This window comes from Dicentrarchus labrax, unplaced genomic scaffold (genome assembly GCF_905237075.1).
Source record: "Dicentrarchus labrax unplaced genomic scaffold, dlabrax2021, whole genome shotgun sequence".
NCBI classification, from domain to species: domain Eukaryota; kingdom Metazoa; phylum Chordata; class Actinopteri; family Moronidae; genus Dicentrarchus; species Dicentrarchus labrax.
The window spans coordinates 26,112,911-26,138,366 of record NW_026136713.1 but is presented as its reverse complement, the minus strand read 5'-3'; the positions used below and the strand labels follow the sequence as shown (position 1 = coordinate 26,138,366).

The window sequence follows — 25,456 nt, the reverse complement described above, 5'->3', positions numbered from 1 at the left end:
TGTCTGTCCTCCTGTCTGTCTGTCCTCCTGTCTGTCTGTCTGTCCTGTCTGTCTGTCCTCCTGTCTGTCTGTCCTCCTGTCTGTCTGTCCTCCTGCAGGGACCTTCAGTCTCTGGTGTCATCCCAAGTTTGAGGACCGCTGTCACTCGGTGGTGGAGTTCATAGAGAGAGCCATCATGCACTCCAAGAACGGAAAGTTCCTCTACTTCCTGCGCTCTAGAGTCCCTGGTAACCAATCACCTCCACATGTCTGTCTCCACCTGTCTGTCTCTACATTCAGACTGGCTGTTGTCGTCTTCCTCTTCCTGTAAAGCAGTCTGTAATTGCTGCTGTATAAATAAAGTTTTGCTCGTGTTCAGGTCTGCCCCCGACCCCGGTCCAGCTCCTGTACCCGGTCTCCAGGTTCAGCAGCGTTAAATCTCTGCAGCATCTCTGTCGCTTCTGCATCAGGCAGCTGGTCCGTATAGACCACATCCAGGAGCTGCCGCTGCCCACGTGAGTGCATGTTGGCACTGTTTGTATACAGCCACTCCCTCCTTCCCTGCACTCACATATGCCACACAGTGTTTCCTCTAGGATTTTTTTTAGCAGTGGGGGCAGGCCCGTCCGAACTGACATTTCTAATACCATGGCGGCAGAAATTTAACATAGAGGAAACACTGCCAAGTGCTAAGCTAATCTATGTTGGAAAGACAAGATGGTGAAAATATATAAGAGAAATTTAGTCGCATCTTAAAGTCGGGTTAAGAAAACTGGAACCATACAAACACTTTCTCTTTATTTCATACAGCATATATTTTATACAGTTTATATTTCATACAGTTTATATTATACAGTTTATATTTTATACAGTATATATTTTATACAGTATATATTTCATACAGTATATATTTCATACAGTTTATATTTTATACAGTTTATATTTCATACAGTTTATATTTTATACAGTTTATATTTTATACAGTATATATTTTATACAGTATATATTTCATACAGTTTATATTTTATACAGTATATATTTCATACAGTTTATATTTTATACAGTTTATATTTCATACAGTATATATTATACAGTTTATATTTCATACAATATATATTTTATACAGTATATATTTCATACAGTATATATTTTATACAGTATATATTTCATACAGTATATATTATACAGTTTATATTTAATACAGTATATATTTCATACAGTTTATATTTTATACAGTATATATTTAATACAGTATATATTATACAGTTTATATTTCATACAGTATATATTATCCAGTTTATATTTCATACAGTATATATTATCCAGTTTATATTTCATACAGTTTATATTTTATACAGTTTATATTTCGTACAGTATATATTTTATACAGTTTATATTTAATACAGTATATATTTCATACAGTTTATATTTTATACAGTATATATTTTATACAGTATATATTTCATACAGTTTATATTTTATACAGTATATATTTTATACAGCTTATATTTTATACAGTATATATTATACAGTTTATATTTCATACAGTATATATTATCCAGTTTATATTTCATACAGTTTATATTTTATACAGTTTATATTTCGTACAGTATATATTTTATACAGTATATATTATACAGTATATATTTTATACAGTTTATATTATACGGTTTATATTTTATACAGTATATATTTTATACAGTATATATATTATACAGTATATATTTTATACAGTTTATATTTTATACAGTATATATTTCGTACAGTATATATATTATACAGTTTATATTTTATACAGTTTATATGTTATACAGTATATGTTATACAGTTTATATTTCATACAGTTTATATTTTATACAGTATATATTTCGTACAGTATATATATTATACAGTATATATTTTATAGTGTATATTTCATACAGTTTATATTTTATACAGTATATATTTCGTACAGTATATATATTATACAGTATATATTTTATAGTGTATATTTCGTACAGTATATATATTATACAGTATATATTTCGTACAGTATATATATTATACAGTATATATTTTATAGTGTATATTTCGTACAGTATATATATTATACAGTATATATTTTATACAGTATATATTATACAGTATATATTTTATAGTGTATATTTTATACAGTATATATTTCGTACAGTATATATATTATACAGTATATATTTCATACAGTTTATATTTAATACAGTATATATTTCATACAGTTTATATTTTATACAGTATATATTTTATACAGCTTATATTTTATACAGTATATATTATACAGTTTATATTTCATACAGTATATATTATCCAGTTTATATTTCATACAGTTTATATTTTATACAGTTTATATTTCGTACAGTATATATTTTATACAGTATATATTTTATACAGTTTATATTATACGGTTTATATTTTATACGGTTTATATTTTATACAGTATATATTTTATACAGTATATATATTATACAGTTTATATTTTATACAGTTTATATGTTATACAGTATATGTTATACAGTTTATATTTCATACAGTTTATATTTTATACAGTATATATTTCGTACAGTATATATATTATACAGTATATATTTTATAGTGTATATTTCATACAGTTTATATTTTATACAGTATATATTTCGTACAGTATATATATTATACAGTTTATATTTTATACAGTGTATATATATTATACAGTGTATATATATTATACAGTTTATATTTCATACAGTTTATATTTTATACAGTTTATATTTCATACAGTATATATTTTATACAGTTTATATTTTATACAGTATATATTTCGTACAGTATATATTTCGTACAGTATATATATTATACAGTTTATATTTCGTACAGTATATATTTCGTACAGTATATATTTCGTACAGTATATATATTATACAGTTTATATTTCGTACAGTATATATATTATACAGTATATATTTTATACAGTATATATTTCAGTATATATTTACCACAAGCTGCGGCTCGCTCTCTGTTCAGGCCGCTCATTTCCTACCTGAGAAAGTTTTACTACTACGATCCCGAGGAGGAGATCAACCCGTCCCTGAAGGAGAGAGGACCGGAGCCCAGCAGCCAGCCGAGGGTCCAGTCTCAAACGTAGCACTGGAGCCTCAGAGGACCACGTGAGTCTGTTTTAATAGAAAGGATTAACTAACCGCTCCAGTTAATGAGCCTTCAGAACTGTAATAAAGACACAATATGTATTATAGATATTTATCTATAGTTCATTTATGACCCAATCCCTACAGGAAACAGCATGGAGAGTCTCCTGTCTGTCTCTCTCCAGTCTGTCTCTCGTCTGTCTGTCTCCTGTCTGTGTTACAGTATTCTCTGTTGTCAAACTAGTAAAAATAAACTCTTAATTCACTGCAGTGCGATGTGAAAATACACAATTAAATCAGCCCAAAAAAAAGACAAAATTTGGCCAAATAATCGTCCATAAAACCAGCTGGGTTGGCGATGTATTCGTCACCAGCCACAGGACGTCATAAAGCTGCCCCCGTCTGAACAGTGCGATTTTATTACATTTTACACTTTTACCATATAAAATGGACTTCAATAAAAACACGTCTCCTTTCTTTTCCCCTACAGTTCTTTTCTTTTCTTCGTTTTTTGGTCACTCGATTGCTGAAGGACATTCAGACATTCAAACTGGACTCACAGAGTGCAGCCAATCAGCTCCCTCCGCTCAGTCCTGTATCCGGGCGGGGTTTCAGATGATCCACCCTCCCCCGTGCGCTCTGATTGGCTCGCGGAGAGTCGACAGGGGAGGGGCCGGGGATGTGGAGACTCCGCCCCTCTTTTGATGTCATCACTGAGCAGCTGTACTAAAGGCAATGTGACATCGCTGTTAGCAAACACGCTAAATCTCTAAAAAAACAAAGAACCTCAGTGCGAGGAGAGAAACATTTGTCGCCTCCGGGATCCTTTAACTTCCAACGCAGAGCTGAAGAAGAAAAAGCACTTTGGGACCTAACGACAGTGACTTTAAATAAAGGACAAATATTTAACGCTGGAGGTCTTTCTCAGTTCAAACCACGCCAAGAATTCAGTCCGTTCCACTTTACTAAGTTTACATTAAACTGTCCAATAAAAACTAAAAGCGTAACGGTCACACCAGAGCACAGCCAGATTCATCCACATGGTCAGTTAACCGCTAACACGTTAGCACCAGTCAGTCACAATATCTCTCCGAGCAGCTTCCTGAGTTCTTTCTGTTCAACTTTTCAGTCAACAAAGAGGGAAAATACGCTGGTTAGCTTAGCTTGGTGGCTAACAGGTAACAGATATAGTCAGGATTCGATTTTTATAAGAAAATGAGAAACATTCTTTTATTTCTTTGACAAAAATCTACAAAATGTGTTTTCTTTATCTTTCTTTATATATTTAATTAAATAATAATTTTATATTTCTGAGTCCAAAGTGAACGGCGCCCTCTGCTGTCCAGAGAGATTATCACGATTCATTTTAATCTTCACATATTTGTATTAGCAGCTGTATTACTTCGATGTATAGACGGCATTTAGAGCGCTGCAGGGATCTCAGTTAGCATTTTAGCTAACGAATCGTGTGTTTTTGGTTAAAATACGGTCTGTGGTTGGGAGGGTTCGGTCAGTTTGAGCCAGTTTACTCTGTGAGTGAATAAACTGATTCTGCCACAAACTGTTGGTGTTTTAGATTCTGGTGTGACCGGGTCTCTGCTTTTAAAATGGACTAATCTAATCCACCCAAAGCATTCTGGGTAAAATGGGCAGAACAAAAGCAGTTATTTGGACTGAATGTGGACTGAAGAATGCAGATTGAGAATGGCCTCGTCTCACTCTGATTCTGCGGTATATTGTATCTTTAACAGCAACATGAACTGAACCGTGGGCAGAACAATCTCACCACAGGGTCCATTTAGTGGCAGTTCTGGAGCTCTCAAATGGACCACAGCCGTTTTTCTGAGCACTTAAAGGACTTGTTGTCCGTGTTGACTTGAAAGTTGTGATTGAAAGTTCATTCTTTGGACAGGAACAGAATTGGACTGATGGAGCTGTTCCGATACCGAGTTCTGATTGTTATAAAACAGATGTATATTATTATTTTTTTCAGAGCGTAAACTGCTATCATTGTTGGATGTAGCAGAGTCCCATTTCGGGGCTAATCAGTTACGTGGTATCAGACCTGTGTACTCACCTGCTGGTATCGGAACAACTCTAATTGGAACACCACAAGGTCCGTGTAGTTTCAACGTGGTGACACCAGCGAATAACTACTGCAAAAACTCCTGTACGCTGCTGTTCATTGTACTCGTTGACAACTACGTTGCGTGGTACCAGTATCGGAGGAATATCTCTAAGTGGACCAATAATCTCACAATATGAGCCATTTGGTGCCGGTTCTGGAGCTCCGGTTTACTTACTGTCAACTGAGTTTCGGTCCTCAGAGCTCGTTGAATGTCACCCGAGGATGAAGAAGTCCAGTTGAAAGCTCCCGAACTGAACAGACCTTGAGACAAGATTGTTTTCTGAAGAATGAACTTTAAGTCTCAACTCACTGATGAGTTTTAATTTCCTGGTTGAAGACTGTGATTGGTGGAGGTTCAGCGGTGTGTGTGTGACTGCTGTACAGGTCCACACTGGAGTTTCCTTCCACATTAGCTGATACATCACCAGTAAGACAGCTTTTGTTTGATACTTGTATTGTATTGGGTACCCGTCTAGGTCTGGGATGATAGCAAAATGCTGATATTATCGCGATAATCATCAAAATGTTTTAACTCTTAAAAAAAAACTAATACCTTGCTAGTGTTAAGAAACACATTTTAATGGCATCTCAGACAGACCCCTCATCTCCTCGCCGTCCTTTAGTTTGGAATCCATGACCACGTACCCGGTTTAACATTCTGTTGCGGGGGTACAACGGGCAACCTCAGCGTGTTAGTGAGCTAGACGGCTCGTTGAAGTGACGGTAATCACTTACCGGTCCCACCCCCAGCTGCTGAGCCCCCCTGCAGAAGAAAAGGTAAGTACGCAGTCCTGATTTGTGTCTGAGAGGTTAGCAGGAACAGTTCTGTGTACTGATAAACATTCTGGTTTTAGTCTGCCGAGCATTTGTGATGTTGTAGTTCTTCAGTGCACTGGGTAACAAACAGTGGGATCAGCAATCCTCCACGTTGGTTAGAAGCACGGGATCCTGGAGGCGACCGGCCGCACCGACTGTTGTGGCAATATTACCAAAAAATTGAAAAAAAGGAGTCTTATTGTGACGACTACTGAACTGCGATGTTTCACTGGAACGAGCTGTTGGACTGGATGGACTGGACTTCCTTGTTCAGACACTGGTTCTGAGTGAGTTCTGTTCCAGCAGAGACTGGGAACACTGGAGCTGGGACCTGAGCGCCCTGTGGGGACACTTCCATGATGTCAAAACATTTGGGGGGGGGGCACAGAGAAGTACTGATGCTGCACACTGAAGGACTGGAGGCTGCTGAGGCTGAAGGATGAAATGTTATTTTTGGGGTGGAGGAGCAGTGAAGTAGTAATCTGTTATCTTTGTGCAGTCAGCTGTTAATAAAACAGTGTGGGCGGGACGAATGTTTGTCTGCAGTGTTCTGTCTTTCTTCAGGTTCGATACCCGGCCGCTCTGGCTTTACAGGAACGTGTTTTTGGGTTCAAAAGTAGGGAGCTACAGTGCTGTAAAAAAGTATTTTCCTCCTTTCTGATTTATTTTATTCATGATTTAACAAGGGGGGGCAATTACTTTTTCACATAGGGCCAGGTAGGTTTGGATAGCTTTTTTCTCTTAAATGAAATCATTTAAATACTGCATTTTGTATTTACTCTGGTTATCTTTGTCTAATGTTAAAATTGGTTTGATGATCTGAAACATTTAAGTGTGACAAATATGCAAACAAATAAGTAATCAGAAAGGGGGCAAAAACTTTTTCACAGCACTGTAAGTGCTTGTGAATATCTGTTCTCTAACGATCAATAACGACACTTTCTGTGACTAGTTCTGCTGCAGTTGCTCCGTTACAGGGGGGGCCATCTGTACCTAAACCTAACCAAGAGGTTCTGTTGTTGTGGCAGGAAACTGAAGACCATTTTTAAAGAGTTGAAAACAGTTTTAGGTCATAGAGAGTTAAAATGCTGATGGCACTAATTTCACAATAAAAGCCCAGTGGAGTTCCTGGACAACAAGAGGAGTGTACACAGCTTTAATATTTCAATATACACGTTTATTTCAGAGAACAAACCAAAGATAAAATGTTGCTTCTATGGTGACAATCAACTGAGCACACTCCAATCCTGATATTGATGACGTAGTTGTAAACAACATCAAACACTTTTCAAGTTCATCCACTCGGGTGCTCCGGTACTAAATCCTAAAGGACAGAAGTTCAGTCTTCTCATCAAGTTTTGGATTAGGATTTGGATCTATACAAAGAAAACTGAATTTAATATTTTATATAAAAAAGACAAGTTTATACAAACATTGGTAGTTGTGTCTTTTATATAAAATCAGTGTGTAGTTGGTCACAGATTTATTTGAATAACTGTTGAAATGATTCAGTGGTGACCCTTCAGAGGGCCCTGACCCCTATGTTGGGAACCAGTGGACTGACTGTTAGGTGCAGGCAGGAGCGTTGACGCAGGGCTGCGTTTCCAGCTCCTCCCCACAGTTGGGCCCCTCTTTGCATTTGGCACACGGAGTCCCGAAGAACGTCGCCGGCACCCTCTTTGGTCCGATGGTCAGACTGAAAACACAGTTTGGAGGATTAGTGTTTGAACATCTGACAGAAGTGACGATTGAGATCTTTCCTCATAAAAGATCTGATGATGACTATTTTAATTACGATAAAAGAAAGAATCTGTAATATGAGATCATACCAGATTATTACAGTATGGTACGGAAGAGGATGAGGGCCACATGAAGTCAGAAGTGACCTATAAGTGACGTTTTCCCTCCTGAGCTTTTTTTGTGCAATCAAATTGAGTCAGTGAAAGAAAGTAATTGTGATATTTCTTTCTGTATAATTCAATAAAAATCTTAGTTAAGAATAAACACATTTAATACACTGAGTAAATGACAGTGATAAATGAATCATTATTATTATATGGATATCCACACAGACAGGTGACTGGAGACTCACCTGTATCGGCTGTAGTCAGGATCACAGATTCTCCTCCTGCTGCGCTGCGAGGTCCCTCCACAGGGCGGCGTGCACAGGCTCCACGACTCCCAGCCCTCCCAGGTGCCCTTCACTGCAACACACACAGCATGTGATTGGCTGTCAGTCAGTCAAATAAACTTTATTGCTCTTTGTTCACTGACGACATTAATCTGAGGGAACACACATTCATCATTAATCATCATTAAAGAAAAGGTCTCCTAATTATGACGTTATTGAGATTATTTCTCGTAACTAATTTGGAAAAGAGATCTCATGATTACGATACCACCTACAGCTCAACACGGGGAAAACCAAAGAGCTGGTGGTGGACCCCCCCCCTCCCCAGTCACTATAAGGAGAGAGGGGAGAGAAAGTGGACACCTACAAGTTCCTGGGGGTGACACTCAACAACCTGGACTGGACGGACACTGAGACCCTCTACAGGAAAAGACAGAGCAGGCTGTTCTTTCTGAGGACACTCAGGTTCTTCAACATCTGCACTTGGCTACTGCAGATGTTCTACCAGTCTGTAGTAGGTCATCTTCTGTACTATGGGTTGCGGGGGAGGAGGCATTGGGACTTATGGTGCCAGCTCGGTGGGGATGGAGCTGGACAGTGTGGAGGCTGTGACAACCACATCTCCCAGTACCTCCAACCTCCTCAACCACAGCTCCCAGTACCTCCAACCTCCTCAACCACAGCTCCCAGTACCTCCAACCTCCTCAACCACAGCTCCCAGTACCTCCAACCTCCACAAACACAGCTCCCAGTACCTCCAACCTCCTCAACCACAGCTCCCAGTACCTCTAACCTCCACAAACACAGCTCCCAGTACCTCTAACCTCCACAACCACAGCTCCCAGTACCTCTAACCACAGCACCCAGTACTTAGCTAGCACCTATAGTTTTATATTTTCTATTATATTTTATAATCTTTTTATTTGTGATCCCTATTGTATGTACACTGCACTCTTTGCTCTATATTCCCTAGTGCTGCTGTGTGTTTCCTACAGGGGTTTAATAAAGGTATATCTTATCTTAATAAAGGACCTGATTATTATGATAAAATATCTTGTAATTAAAGAAAATAACTTACAATCTTCTAGTTGTGAGATAAAAAGAGTTAAAATAGGATTTAAGAGATTGTGTTACTGTGTGTATGTGTGTTACTGTGTGTGTGTGTGTGTGTGTGTGTGTGTATGTGTGTGTGTGTGTGTATGTATGTTACTGTGTGTGTGTGTGTATGTATGTTACTGTGTTACTGTGTGTGTGTGTGTGTGTGTGTGTGTGTGTGTGTGTATGTTACTGTGTGTGTGTGTGTGTGTGTGTGTGTGTGTGTGTGTGTGTGTCACTCACTGGGACAGCCGGTGACATCATAACAGGCCCGTGTCTCTGTCAGAGTGCCGTTGGTGCAGACGGCGCCACCGTGGTTTTGATGGAGACACTGCCGCTCTCGGGTCTGACCTCCGCTCAGCCGCTCGCACCTGATTCGTTTATTCTTATGAAACGGGTTTTTACACGAACTCCATGGCGACCACTGTGACCACACCCCGTCCACTGCAGACACACACGCATTCAGTTACAGCGAGGAAGACTCACTTCCTCCACTGGAGTAAAGTCCTTCAGTACACTGTAAAAAGAAACGTCTGGAGCAACAAAAATACAGTAATACAGAAAGTAAAAGTTTTTAGCTTTAATTCGACAACTTTTTAATGTTTAATCAAAGATATTTACAGTGTAAAACAATGATCTATAAATCCAGGTGAACTCTGCTATAATACAATAATCAGATTACATTGACAGCAGAGTGCTGTTATTATTGGATTGTTATTATTTTAATGTGAATGTTAAAAGTTATAGAAGTGTAATAAAAGTCATTATCTGTGAGATTACAGTAATTATTGCTGTTTACACTGATAACAACTGTATTTGGACAGTTTACCTTATACACTGATAAACAACATTTATTCTACTTCCATCATTATACAACATATCTGTCAGTTAACTAACTAATACATTAAAGTTACTCAACTAATGTTTCACATTATTTTATTAATATTTCCATGTATTTAAAAAATACTGAAAAAATCTGTGAAATTAACGTAAACCCCGTAAACCTACAGTTTCAGTATCAGTAGTAAGAGTAGACGCCTGTTTACCTGGACAGTAGACGTCGGTCTTACAGATGCTGGTTCGACGTCCGTCTCCAGGACATGGCTGGCCGCCGTGGTTGGGGGCGGGGCTGTTACATTCCCTGACTGACACCTGAAGCCCCACCCCACAGGAAACCGGACAGGAAGAGAAGGCAGACCAAGACCCCCAACCTCCGTCCACTGGTACAGACAGAAAGACAGTTAAAGTCCGCCTGAAACAGGAAGCAGAGAGCTTCCGAATATTTACGTGTTTCAGCGTCTGAGGCAGACGGAGGTCAGCTAACGTTAGCTGCAGGAGCTAACTAGCTAACTAGCTACGGTACTGCTGTCATATAACTGTCCTCTGTGTTCAGCTACATTAGCAGTTAGCTAACGACACAGGTGTGACAGGTGTACCTGCGCAGTGAGGCAGGTTGTTGCAGTTATCCATCTGCCTGTCGTCACCCTGGCAACCTCTACCGGGGGGGCTGGATGAAGGGGCGGGGTTGGAGCAGGAGCGGTGGCGAGTCCTGACTGGGACTCGGTCTTGTATACAGGAAGAAGAACACTCGCTCCAAGTGGACCAACCGGACCAGAACCCATCCACTGTGAAAGACAGAGAGATATCTTATTTGTATGAATCTCAAATGGAGTCAGCTAACGTCCAACACAGAGTCCACAACACAGAGTCCAACACAGAGTCCACAACACAGAGTCCAACACAGAGTCCACAACACAGAGTCCAACACAGAGTCCACAACACAGAGTCCACAACACAGAGTCCACAACACAGAGTCCAACACAGAGTCCACAACACAGAGTCCACAACACAGAGTCCACAACACAGAGTCCACAACACAGAGTCCACAACACAGAGTCCACAACACAGAGTCCACAACACAGAGTCCAACAGAGTCCACAACACAGAGTCCACAACACAGAGTCACAACAGAGTCCACAACACAGAGTCCACAACACAGAGTCAACAGAGTCCACAACACAGAGTCCACAACACAGAGTCCAACACAGAGTCCACAACACAGAGTCCACAACACAGAGTCCAACAGAGTCCACAACACAGAGTCCACAACACAGAGTCCAACACAGAGTCCACAACACAGAGTCCACAACACAGAGTCCAACAGAGTCCACAACACAGAGTCCACAACACAGAGTCCAACACAGAGTCCACAACACAGAGTCCACAACACAGAGTCCAACACAGAGTCCACAACACAGAGTCCACAACACAGAGTCCACAACACAGAGTCCAACACAGAGTCACAACACAGAGTCCACACAGAGTCCACAACACAGAGTCCACAACACAGAGTCCACAACACAGAGTCCACAACACAGAGTCCACAACACAGAGTCCAACACAGAGTCCACAACACAGAGTCCACAACACAGAGTCCAACACAGAGTCCACAACACAGAGTCCAACACAGAGTCCTACAACACAGAGTCCACAACACAGAGTCCACAACACAGAGTCCACAACACAGAGTCACAACACAGAGTCCAACACAGAGTCCAACACAGAGTCCACAACACAGAGTCCACAACACAGAGTCCACAACACAGAGTCCACAACACAGAGTCCACAACACAGAGTCCAACACAGAGTCCAACAGAGTCCACAACACAGAGTCCAACACAGAGTCCAACACAGAGTCCACAACACAGAGTCCAACACAGAGTCACAACACAGAGTCCACAACACAGAGTCCAACACAGAGCACAGAGTCCACAACACAGAGTCCACAACACAGAGTCCACAACACAGAGTCACAACACAGAGTCCACAACACAGAGTCCACAACACAGAGTCCAACAGAGTCCACAACACAGAGTCCACAACACAGAGTCACAACACAGAGTCCACAACACAGAGTCCACAACACAGAGTCCACAACACAGAGTCCACAACACAGAGTCCAACACAGAGTCCACAACACAGAGTCCACAACACAGAGTCCAACACAGAGTCAACAGAGTCCACAACACAGAGTCCACAACACAGAGTCCAACACAGAGTCCAACAGAGTCCACAACACAGAGTCCAACACAGAGTCCACAACACAGAGTCCACAACACAGAGTCCAACACAGAGTCCACAACACAGAGTCACAACACAGAGTCCAACACAGAGTCCACAACACAGAGTCCACAACACAGAGTCCAACACAGAGTCCAACACAGAGTCCACAACACAGAGTCCACAACACAGAGTCCACAACACAGAGTCCAACACAGAGTCCACAACACAGAGTCCAACACAGAGTCCACAACACAGAGTCCACAACACAGAGTCCACAACACAGAGTCCACAACACAGAGTCCAACAACACAGAGTCCAACACAGAGTCACAACACAGAGTCCACAACACAGAGTCCACAACACAGAGTCCAACAACAGAGTCACAACACAGAGTCCACAACACAGAGTCCACAACACAGAGTCACAACACAGAGTCCACAACACAGAGTCCAACAGAGTCCACAACACAGAGTCCAACAGAGTCCACAACACAGAGTCCAACACAGAGTCCAACACAGAGTCCACAACACAGAGTCCAACACAGAGTCCAACACAGAGTCCACAACACAGAGTCCACAACACAGAGTCCAACACAGAGTCCAACAGAGTCCACAACACAGAGTCCACAACACAGAGTCCACAACACAGAGTCCAACACAGAATCCACAACACAGAGTCCAACACAGAGTCCACAACACAGAGTCCAACACAGAGTCCACAACACAGAGTCCACAACACAAAGTCCACAACACAGAGTCCAACACAGAGTCCAACAGAGTCCACAACACAGAGTCCACAACACAGAGTCCAACACAGAGTCCACAACACAGAGTCCAACACAGAGTCCAACAGAGTCCACAACACAGAGTCCACAACACAGAGTCCAACACAGAGTCCACAACACAGAGTCCAAAACACAGAGTCCACAACACAGAGTCCACAACACAGAGTCCAACACAGAGTCCACAACACAGAGTCCAACAGAGTCCACAACACAGAGTCCAACAGAGTCCAACACAGAGTCCACAACACAGAGTCCAACACAGAGTCCAACAGAGTCCACAACACAGAGTCCAACAGAGTCCACAACACAGAGTCCAACAGAGTCCACAACACAGAGTCCACAACACAGAGTCCACAACACAGAGTCCAACAGAGTCCACAACACAGAGTCCACAACACAGAGTCCACAACACAGAGTCCAACAGAGTCCACAACACAGAGTCCACAACACAGAGTCCAACAGAGTCCACAACACAGAGTCCACAACACAGAGTCCACAACACAGAGTCCACCACACAGAGTCCAACACAGAGTCCAACACAGAGTCCACAACACAAAGTCCACAACACAGAGTCCAACAGAGTCCACAACACAGAGTCCACAACACAGAGTCCACAACACAGAGTCCACCACACAGAGTCCAACACAGAGTCCAACACAGAGTCCACAACACAAAGTCCACAACACAGAGTCCAACACAGAGTCCAACAGAGTCCACAACACAGAGTCCAACACAGAGTCCAACACAGAGTCCACAACACAAAGTCCACAACACAGAGTCCAACACAGAGTCCAACAGAGTCCACAACACAGAGTCCACAACACAGAGTCCAACACAGAGTCCAACACAGAGTCCACAACACAGAGTCCAACACAGAGTCCAACACAGAGTCCACAACACAGAGTCCAACAGAGTCCACAACACAGAGTCCAACAGAGTCCACAACACAGAGTCCAACACAGAGTCCACAACACAAAGTCCACAACACAGAGTCCAACAGAGTCCACAACACAGAGTCCAACACAGAGTCCAACACAGAGTCCACAACACAGAGTCCAACACAGAGTCCAACACAGAGTCCACAACACAAAGTCCACAACACAGAGTCCAACACAGAGTCCAACAGAGTCCACAACACAGAGTCCACAACACAGAGTCCAACACAGAATCCACAACACAGAGTCCAACACAGAGTCCACAACACAGAGTCCAACACAGAGTCCACAACACAGAGTCCACAACACAAAGTCCACAACACAGAGTCCACAACACAGAGTCCAACAGAGTCCACAACACAGAGTCCAACACAGAGTCCAACACAGAGTCCAACAGAGTCCACAACACAGAGTCCAACAGAGTCCACAACACAGAGTCCACAACACAGAGTCCACAACACAGAGTCTACAACACAGAGTCCAACAGAGTCCACAACACAGAGTCCAACACAGAGTCCACAACACAGAGTCCAACAGAGTCCACAACACAGAGTCCACAACAGAGTCCACAACACAGAGTCCAACAGAGTCCACAACACAGAGTCCAACACAGAGTCCACAACACAGAGTCCAACACAGAGTCCAACAGAGTCCACAACACAGAGTCCACAACACAGAGTCCAACACAGAGTCCAACACAGAGTCCACAACACAGAGTCCAACACAGAGTCCAACAGAGTCCACAACACATAGTCCAACAGAGTCCACAACACAGAGTCCACAACACAGAGTCCAACACAGAGTCCACAACACAGAGTCCAACACAAAGTCCAACACAGAGTCCAACACAGAGTCCACAACACAGAGTCCAGTTTAATTACAGTTAACCCACTTGCTAACCAGTGTGTGTGCATGCGTGTGTGTGTGACGTGGGTGTGAGTGTGTGTGTGTGTGTGTGTGTGTGTGTGTGTGTGTGTGTGTGTGTGTGTGTGTGTATTACCAGGACAGGTGTTCTCACAGACGCTGGTCCGGGTGCTCTGTCCCTCACAGAAACGGCCGCCATATTTAGGGGTGGGTTGATTGCACTTCCTGACTGCCAGCTGAAGCCCCTCCCCACAGGGGACGGAGCACGTCCCGGACGGAGACCACGCCCCCCAGCTGCCGTCCACTGCAGAGACAGCCAATCAGAGCACATGTAAAGTTTTTCTTTTAAAGACTTCACCTTTATCTCCTCAGCTCATTCTGTCTCACCTGGACAGTTTGGGAGTTCGCTGCAGTCCTGGACCTGGACTTCGTCTCCAGGGCAACTGTTGCCATGTGGAACTGTGTCACCGGAGGGGGCGGGGTTAGAGCAGGAACGATATCGCCTCTTGGTGGGGGGGGTGGCGTCACCGCGCTGGTCATCGATACACGACCCAGAACACTGAGACCAACCGGACCAACTGGACCAACCGCCATGAACTGGTGGACAGAGAGAGAGACATTCAGACAGACAGATGAGAGACAGACACACCAACACCAGTGGTGGGGCTTCCATGGTGGCACCTGCCCCCCCTGTAATCTGATTGGCCACCCCATGTGCCCCCCCAATGGTCATTGACTCGGGGTAATGTCAATCATTGCGCTAAAGCTCTTTACCGAAGCTGCATGTTAAAACGGAAGCAAAGCCGAAACCTTGTGTGACTAGACTGTGTTAAGAACTCATGAAGACTTTTATTTTGGAAAAAAGAAAGGAAGTGGCTCCGCAGCTGTGCTAATGAACTCGTGTAAATTCAACAGTCACAGACTTTTTTGCAACGCGATGCTCCCATGTGCACCGAGTTAAGGTAAGAACAGAACTCTACAGCTTCTTTAAGACTGTCACAACAATGTTTTGCCAACTTCTGTTCCGTCTGGGTCTAATTTGGTTCAATTTGCATGGGAAACTGTTCTTGTGTGTTTTACTTGAGTTAGCTCTCCATCTGGATAAACGGAAACATCTCTCCACTGTGTCAGTAACGTTAGCAATTACTAATTGCATACAACGGATGCTAATTGCCAATTAGCATCCGTTGTATACAATTAGTATGTTTCACGTTTTGTGACATGAATTAACAGTCAATAACAGAGTATCATATCATTGTTGCCACTGTGATGTTGGTACAGTACAAATAACATGTTGCTATGTGTGGACACATTTTGAATGTAGACTACAATATGAAACAGAGGCAGGGAGATATCTCCAATTTCTTCACAAAGAAGAAAATTAGCAGGGAGAGTGCAGGTGACCAGCAGGAGTGTGAGAGTAGTCAAGCTGAACGCAGCCAGGCAGCTAACACAGGCCAAAATGAGCAAGATACAGTTATTTAGAAGTGTCAGCACCTCCAAATGAGTGGTACATTGAGTGGTACTCATTCTGATTGCGATACCACATAATTGTTTACGATACACAGTGTAAAGAGCTGAGCACTACTGATTTTGAATATTGTTACTGTTGTGAGTTTCACTGAGAATTTGAGTGGCAGTGGTGAATTATTTTTCTTAAGAGTAACTACTACACGGAGCACTGAGATGTTTAATATACAAAGCTGAGCACAAAGTGCTGATTTAGAGTATAGAATATGGTTAATGTTCTTATTTTTAGTGGTAGGTGGTACCTACTCTGCTTAAAAGTGATTACTGAAGTGAACTCATATGTTTACTGTATGTTTACTGTACAAAGCTGTTCTGCTGTTACTGTTCTAAATTTCCAGTGATGATTGTGCTTAGTCTTATTAAAACTGATAACTACACAGAACACTGAGATTTTTATTCTATTTTTTAAGTATATTTTACATTTTTATTTTATTTTATTATTAAAGGATATTGTTGTTACATTGTAAGAATTTAAGTGGTGCTTAAAACTGATTGCTATACAGAACACAGCTATGTTCACTGTACAGAGCTAGAAGCACTAACTTCTTGCTAACTCCGTACAGCAAACCTGCTAGTGTTCTGTGTGTTACTCTTGGTAAGAGTACACCCAGCAGATTTAATGTGGCCAAGAAAAGCAAGATGAAAACAAGGAGTGTGTAACTGTACAATATAAATTGAAGTGATTGCCCATACTGAAGTGGGCGATCAGTGGCAGCTTTCAATTCAATTCAATTCAATTCAGTTTTATTTGTATAGCGCCAATTCATAACAGAAGTTATCTCAGGACAGTTTTCAAATAGAGCAGGTCTAGACCGAACTCTTTAAAACATTAATTACAGAGACCCAACAGTACCACCATGAGCAAGACCTTGGAGACAAGGGCAAGGAAAAACTGCCTGTTAAAAGGCAGAAACCTAGGACAGATCCTCCGGCTCTAGGTGGGTGGTCGTCTGTCTCGACCAGTTGGGGAGAGAGAGAGAGAGAGAGAGGACAGAGAGAGAGAGAGAGAGAGAGCGAGAGACAGACAGACAGACAGGTGCACAGCAACAACAGTATTAGCAATGGCAGTCAAGCAGGACCATGGCAGGAGGCTCCACCAGGATCGACAAGAACCTGCGAGACGAGAAAGCACAAGAACTCCAGGGAAGAAGTGGAGTTAGTAACATGCATTAATGGGACATGAATGAGTGCAGAAAGAGAGGAAGGGAGGAGCTCAGTGCACCATGGGAAATCCCCCGATAGTCTAGGCCTATAGCAGCATAACTAAGGGATGGTTCAGGACTCACCTGATCCAGCCCTAACTATAAGCTTTATCAAAGAGGAATGTCTTAAGCCTACTCTTGAATGTGGAGAGGGTGTCTGCCTCCCGAACCACAACTGGAAGCTGGTTCCACAGGAGAGGAGCTTGGTAACTGAAGGCTCTGGCTCCTGTTCTACTTTTAGAGACTATAGGAACCACAAGTAGCCCAGCATTCAGAGAACGTAGTGTTCTAGAGGGGTAATAGGGTACTATGAGCTCTTTAAGATATGAAGGGGCCTGACCATGAAGAGCTTTATAGGTGAGGAGGAGGATTTTAAATTCTATTCTACATTTCAATTCTACATTTCATTTTTGTTACTTTTGGGCGGCCCCCCCAGATTATTTGTTGTTACCCCCTGTGCCCCCCACCAGAAAATTCTCTGGACCCGCCCCTGACAGACACACAGACAGGTTACCTGGACAGGTGAGCGGTGGACAGCTCTCTGTCTCCTCTGAAGAGCCGCTGCAGGCCGACTGACACTCAGGAGGGTCGGAGCAGACTCTGGTTCTCTTCCTGACTCCGCCTTCTCCACAGGACACCGAGCACGCCGACCAGCTGAGCCACAAGCCCCACCCCTTAGCTACACACACACGCACACAGACACACTGACACTGTAAAACCTGTTAAGTTAATTTAACTCAAAAAACCTGAAACTAATTACAGCAGAATTTTTAAGTAACACAAACTAAATTTTTTAGGTCAAAAAAGATTCTTGAAGCAGATTTTACTCACAATTTTATTGATGGATAACTTTTTAATAACTTTTTACTTTAATTTTGTTTTCACAGAATAAATTAAGTATGATAAAAATAATAATAAAAAAAGTTATTAGTTAGTTAATCAGTTTCAATTAACTCAGTGGTTCTCAAACTTTTTCGGTCATTCCCCACTTTGGACAAGGGGGAATTTTCAAGCCCCACCTGCCCCCATCGCCCATACACAATGCTAATGAAATATGCAACAAGCTTAAAATGTTCCAATTTATTAAAGTAACAAGTAGTATCAGTATAGTAACAAGTTGTATCTAAATACAAACTAACTATCTACATCAAATAACAGCAAGTTCAAAAATAAAGAAAATAAAAGTGCAGCTGTGTCAAAATTTGAATCAAGTTCAAAAATAGAAAAGAAATAAAAGTGCCACTTTGCAATCTGTTAAAAAAAGAGTTTGTTCCGCTACAATTAATATGCCAACGTCACGTCAATCATTATTTTGGCACTTCGGTTCCAGGTTACATTTTTCTCGGGGTCTCATATCTAATGTTCTTTTAATTTAGACTGCATGTAGGCTAGTAATGATTACTTTGTTTGTGGGTGTTTTGTTTTGAATGTATGATCTTTGTTGTCATTAAAGAAAGGCACTGATAAAGCAGACATCCCAATCTGCAAAAAGTCATTTCAGGGAGGTTCGTTCTGTGGGGGGGGGGGATTCCTCTTACGCTTGGAGTCGCCCCTGGGGGTGATCGGTCTAATAAGCGGCAACATACAGCTATAAGGACGGTTTGCTCTCACACGTGCTGCATTTATAGTCACACACACACGTGCAGTCTCTCTCTAGTCTAGTGCGCGGTCTTGCTCCAGATTCCGGGAGATTGGATCTCATTTGCGGGCGTCAAGGAGCCGCTATCAATATGCGGGAGACTCCCGGAACTTCCGGGACAGTTGGGATGTCTGGATAAAGATATAAAGGCATAAAAAGGAAAATTTTGCCCCACCTGTCACGTCTCTATTCCCCACCAGTGGGGCGCTCCCCACACTTTGAGAACCGCGGAATTAACTAATCTGGTTTTACATTGAAGAATGTTTTTAACTTACAAAAATGAGTTTGTGTTAAATTTTCACTGAAATTCATTTAATGTTTTTCTGGGTTAAAACAACCTATTAATGTTATTTAATATCTAAACTTTGATGACCTGAACACAAACTGTATTAGAAGTATTAGGGAGAAGAAAACACTGAATTGGTCAAAAAAGAAGCCAAAAAAAGAAAAAAAAACAAACATAATACAGACAGAGAACTCATCTCTGATCAATATTCACAGGAACTGTTTGGGTTCATTGTTCAGTTTATCAGTTTATCTGGGCTCGTCAATACACTCAGTGATAGATAAGGGCTCCCTTAAGGAACAGGTTTGGAACCATTGATGTCTAGGATTGGTGTGTGTGTGTGTGTGTGTGCGTACCGTCGCAGCAGCTGCCCGCGCAGGGTCGCGTCTGCAGTTTGTCCTCAGCATTCTCGCACTCTGATAGGCCGAAAGCAAAACACGTCCTCTTCCTCTGCGTCACTCCGTCCCCACAAAGGACGTTACAGTACGACCACGGGGACCATTCAGACCACTGTGGTGGACTGGAAACACATCAACACATACGCACTGACACTCACACTGTGGGGACCCTCCAGCCATCTGAGGACCTAAAGGTCGGTCCTCACAAGGTTGGCAAGGTCAGGGTAAGACTTACTCTGAATACACTGTATCCTTATGGATGATATTGATCAGTATACACTGTATCTGTATGGATGATATTGATCAGAATACACTGTATCTTTATGGATGATATTGATCAGTATACACTGTATCTTTGTGGATGATATTGATCAGTATACACTGTATCTTTATGAATGATATTGATCAGTATACACTGTATCTTTATGGATGATATTGATCAGTATACACTGTATCTTTATGGATGATATTGATCCTGTATTGACAGTCAGACTGTGGACATATGACGGCCTTTAGCTCGTGTTTCTAGAGTTACGTGTTGTTACGAACACGTTAGGAATTGTTAAAATGTGATATTTCTTAAAGGGAGTTTGGTGCAGGGAGCTTTTAGTTGGATTCAAACTGCTGATATGGATCATTGTTAATGTTTAGTCTCCACTACAGAAACACTAGCTGACTGCTAAAGACTGATAAGGTTGATTAATGCTTTAATAATGAATAACTGATCAGGATGATTATCAGCTAATTGTACTCTAACAGCAGTATACATAGTTAGTGTGTGTGTGTGTGTGTGTGTACTGACCCACAGCTGTGACACACTCCGTCTGCTGTCTGGTAACCGTATTTAACGTTCTGACAGCAGTCGTCTATATCCAACTCACCGATCTCTTCACCACACTGACCCCAGTTGAGACGCGCAAAACACCGCTCACACTCTGCACACGCACACACACACACACACACACACACACACACGTGTAAACAAGAGAATAAAAGGCAACATCAGTACATGAATATTAGTGATTCTTAATGCTGTTTCACTTCCATAGCTTTGTGTTTACACGGGTGTGTGTGAACTTTTACTAACCCAAAATTTATATTATTATTAGGGATGCACAATAACTTTTTTTTTAAACCGATACCGATAACCGATAACTTTCAGCTCCTTAAGGCCGATACGATACTGATAACTGATAACACACACACTTATACATAATATATATGATCATGACCTAAGATCATGAATTAATACTAAATGAACAAACCCAAAAACACTTTTGTTTTTAAATGTTTAAATTTAAAAGTTGATATTTATTTTTTCCAATGAAAAAGGCAAGCCTCTCAAAAAAAAAAAAGGCTCCTTGAACTGATGCAAATACATGCAGCGGGACAAACTGAAAAAGTGTATTCCAGAAGTTCAAAAAAATAAATATATATGGAAAATTGATGTACTGACACAAGTTAGATTTAAACCTTTTTATGCAAACACAATCTGAAAAAGTACATTCCTCATAAAAAATAAAAAATAAATAAAATGTGCATAATGCACTGACACAAGTTACACTCTGTGTAAACAAACTGAAAAAGTGTATTCCATAGTAGCAAAAAACTAAGTTTGAATGATTTTGGCTCATGGTTCCATTCAAATGAATACCTTTTCACTAAAGTAAATGAGGTTCAGCTGATTTATAGAGAGAGAGAGAGAAAATTCCGCTAGCATTGTCAACCATAGCCACCATAGCCATGTGCGCACAAGAGCCAATCACTGCAGAGCCAATCACTGCAGAGCCCACCCCCACGACACACCTTAAGAAACACGCTGATCTAACGTTATACCTGCAGCTGTTCGGTCCCGTTCTGTGCATCTAAACTGACTGTTGTGGATTACTGACACTGAACGAGTCCGGACCGAGTCTGTTCCGGTCTGAGGAGATCCAGATACGCGGGGACAACAAACTGGAATCAGAATCTGTGGATGTTCATCTGTAGCTTGCTGCTACACCTTCAAACACAACCTCATTTGGCCATCCATGAAAAAGCTACTTAACCTCCCACTTTTCTATAGCAATACATACTTCCTATGGGCACTGCACTAGTTTGTTACAAATAACAAGCGACCTGTCTTCTTCAGAAACTTTGTAAAAGTCCCACACAATCGACGCCATGTTGTCTGTTTTCAAACGTAAGCACGCTGTGCTGCATTCACAGTGTGACGGTAATTCCCTGTTCCCACGTTTGGTAGTCGTTCTTTGGGCCATTTTAAGTTCATGTTTCTATTGTTTATGTGTAACGTGGAAAAATACTGTGGATATCAATTAAAGTCAGCAACGACCAAAATTATGACCGAGTTAACGAGTTCTTTTCCGACATGAGGGGGTATTCTCAAATTTAAAAAAGAGTTTTTCTGATTATGCCAACGTCACTTGAACGCAGCATTCACTGCGGGGCATTCAGGTCCCATAGTGAGAGCGGGGCACTATCATGCTGACAAAATTATATATGTTATCAGGGCTATTCGTCATGATATCGGACTTATTGGAATGACGTAATAATTTCCTGTTATCATGCACCCCTAATTATTATATATATATATAGATATTACTATTATTATTATTGTTGTTGTTATTATTATTATTATTATTAATTTGGTTGCTAACACTGCAGATAAAGTGAATGTTTTTGTAATATCTTTATCTGTATCAGATAAAGGTTATATCTATATAAAGGGTAAATATTTAAAACATTACAGTTAAATCACATTTTTGAAAGAAACAAAGAAAGTCTTTGGAGTAAACATACACTTGTTAGGTGAAAGAATGGGTGCACTATATTGATTTTTGTTATTTAAAAATGACCAGAAATAGCAGTCCCCTCTTGGACAGTGTAGACCAGGGGTCACCAACACAGTGCTGCAGGCACCAGGTCGCCCCCAAGGACCACATGAGTAGCCCGCAGGCCTGTTCTAAAAATGAAAATTGAATATTGATATTATCTGTTTCCCACCTTGTTAAGTCATTGTTGATAATTATTGTGAGAAATCATTAATGTGATCAGTGTCTTCACATAGATGAGTATCATTAATCATTAATAATAATATATAACTAAAGGCAAACTGAGCAAATTTGATATTTCAGAAGAGTGTATCAAACTGGTAGCCCTTCGTATGACTCATGAAGTAGCTCTCAGTTTCAAAAAGGTTGGTGACCCCTGGTGTGGACTGATAGTCCACTGTTGGTAATAAAGGAGTGTATGTGTGTTTGTGTGTGTTTGTAAGGGAGAGCGAGAGAGAGATAGAGACAGATAGAGAGACCGATAGACAGAGAGACAGACACAGAGAGAGACAGAGAGAGAGAGAGACAGACAGAGAGAGAGAGAGATAGATAGATAGAGAGAGACAGAGAGAGAGAGAGAGACAGATAGAGGGAGACAGAGAGAGCTACAGAAAGAGAGAGAGAGACAGAGATAGAGAGTGAGACAGATAGATAGAGAGAGACAGAGAGAGAGAGATAGAGAGACAGAGAGAGAGACAGAGAGAGTGAGACAGATAGATAGAGAGAGAGAGAGAGAGACAAATAGAGAGGAGGATTTCCAGGATTTCGACACAGGGGAAAGTTCGTTCCTGTTACCAATGAAAAGTTGTGCAATTTTTAGACTCGTTCCCAAAAACCTCATTAAAATAAACAGAAGTCAGAGTAACTTTGTCTTTTTTCTTCTTCACCATTGAATCTATAATCTATCATCTATAAACATCAATCAAAAATATATTGAAAATGGTTGAATATCTAGTCAGGTGGACTTTAGTGGTCCAAACACTGAGCTGGACTTGTGCGTCCAATCTCAAATCAGTCGGACCCGTGGTATGAGGGGGCGTGGTTTTAACAAAATGAGATATTCTTAATTACAGCGACACCATCTGGCCGATTGGACTTGTGCACATAAGTTATTGGGCTTAGTTTAATTTTTCTAGATCATTCCAGCTCACGACAATTAGAGCTAACGCAGCAGCCACATAATGATAATAATCAATAATAATAATAATAATAGATTTTTCTGATTTTAATGTGAATGTTAAAAGTTATAGAAGTGTAATAAAAGTAATTATCTGTGAGATTACAGTAATTATTGCTGTTTACACTGATAGCAACTGTATTTGGACAGTTTACCAATGCTTATACACTGATACACAACATTTATTCAAAGTTTCTGTTCCATAATTATACAAGATATCTGTCAATCCATGTAACATTACACAACAAATCCTTTTTTTTGCTGTTGTCGTGTTTGTTTACACAAATTTAGAAATGTATCAACAGTATTAAACTTGAATTTAACAGTTTAATCTATTAAATAAACAGTACATTTGCAAATATATTTTAAGTCTTTTTATGTTAAATAAGCTGTAATTTAATGATTATTTACAGTTACAGATTTATTTATTTTGTTTAAGTTATTTTTTTGGCCTTTTATTGCCTTTATTTGATAGATACAGCTGAAGACAGACAGGAAAGGGGGTCAGAGAGAGAGGGGATGACACGCAGCAAAGGGCCGCAGGTCGGATTTGAACCCCGGGCCGCTGCAGCAAGGACTCAGCCTCAGTACATGGGTCGCCAGCTCTACCCACTGAGCTAACCGGGCCCTGCAGTTACAGATTTTTAACATTATTTTTACATTAAAACAGGATATTTTTGTAATTTTACTCATATTTCTATATATTTAAAAAAAAACAGAAAAATCATTTTTTTTTACAGTGTGATTCATCCTGAAAACTGACAAACAAACAAAGTTCAGACTGACCAGAACGCTCCACAGAAACCAGCAACAGAACCGCAACAACCACAATCCTCCGGACGCTGTGAACCTCCATCCTGCTGCCTGAAGACCGACGACTGGAGATGCTTCAGTTTCCTTCTGCCTTCAGTGTGAGCGGAGGTCCTCCCTCCAACCCTCTGCTGAGTGTGTGTGTGTGTGTGTGTGTGTGTGTGTGTGTGTGTGTGTGTGTGTGTTTGTGTGTGTGTGTTTGGATTAGACAAACTGGAAGTCCCTATAAGGTTTAGGTTAGAGTATGGTTTTGGGTTTAGACACAGTTGTGAGTTTAGTGTCAGGCTGCACAGACAGCGAATTTAAAGTGACGAAGTCCAGTTTGTGTGTTTTTGTTGTGAGATTTCCTGTAAAGTTCAACAGCCTCCAAACTGACCTCCGCATGATGCAACGGCTGCTGCTGCTGCTGCCAGAGTTTATCTGAGAAACACACACAGTTGAATCCTGCAAGCACTTAGTCAATAAATACAATCTCAGTTAAAGGACTCAGTGTTTCTTCTCCCTACAGCGTAATGTTTGAATGAATGTCTGTTTCACATTCTTCTGCTGAAAGTGGATCGTTTCTCTGAGCTCATTGAACATCTGATATTTAAGGGGCGGGGTCGAAGAGCAGAATTTGTGACATCACAAATAGTCAGGAAATCGATCCTG

The 25,456-nt window shown here is 41.1% G+C and overlaps 2 protein-coding genes across 3 annotated transcripts in view; one reads left to right on the top strand and one right to left on the bottom strand.

Moving 5' to 3' along the window:
• Positions 1-6,597, top strand: part of LOC127374492 (suppressor of cytokine signaling 7-like) — a 13,636-nt gene extending 7,039 nt beyond the window's left edge. Inside the window, 4 exon segments of the mRNA XM_051419868.1 lie at positions 99-227; positions 359-494; positions 2,995-3,137; positions 3,607-6,597. Coding sequence (XP_051275828.1) covers positions 99-227; positions 359-494; positions 2,995-3,115 — 386 coding nt within the window. The 3' untranslated portion in view covers positions 3,116-3,137; positions 3,607-6,597.
• A 618-nt stretch (positions 6,598-7,215) lies between these two features.
• On the bottom strand, positions 7,216-25,104 carry LOC127374528 (properdin). Of its 2 annotated transcripts, XM_051419968.1 has the most exons (12): positions 24,782-25,104; positions 20,790-20,922; positions 19,946-20,109; positions 18,179-18,343; positions 15,320-15,529; positions 15,069-15,236; positions 10,723-10,911; positions 10,333-10,506; positions 9,530-9,730; positions 8,153-8,264; positions 7,625-7,756; positions 7,216-7,436 (listed from the first exon to the last, which is right to left on the bottom strand). In XM_051419968.1, exons 1-11 carry the CDS (start codon positions 24,849-24,851, stop codon positions 7,627-7,629), a joined length of 1,716 nt encoding a protein of 571 aa, XP_051275928.1. In that variant the 5' UTR covers positions 24,852-25,104; the 3' UTR covers positions 7,216-7,436; positions 7,625-7,626. The 2 variants fall into 2 exon arrangements, with proteins under 2 accessions (XP_051275928.1, XP_051275927.1); XM_051419967.1 differs by having other exon boundaries at positions 7,216-7,756.
• Between the last annotated feature and the right edge of the window lie 352 nt (positions 25,105-25,456).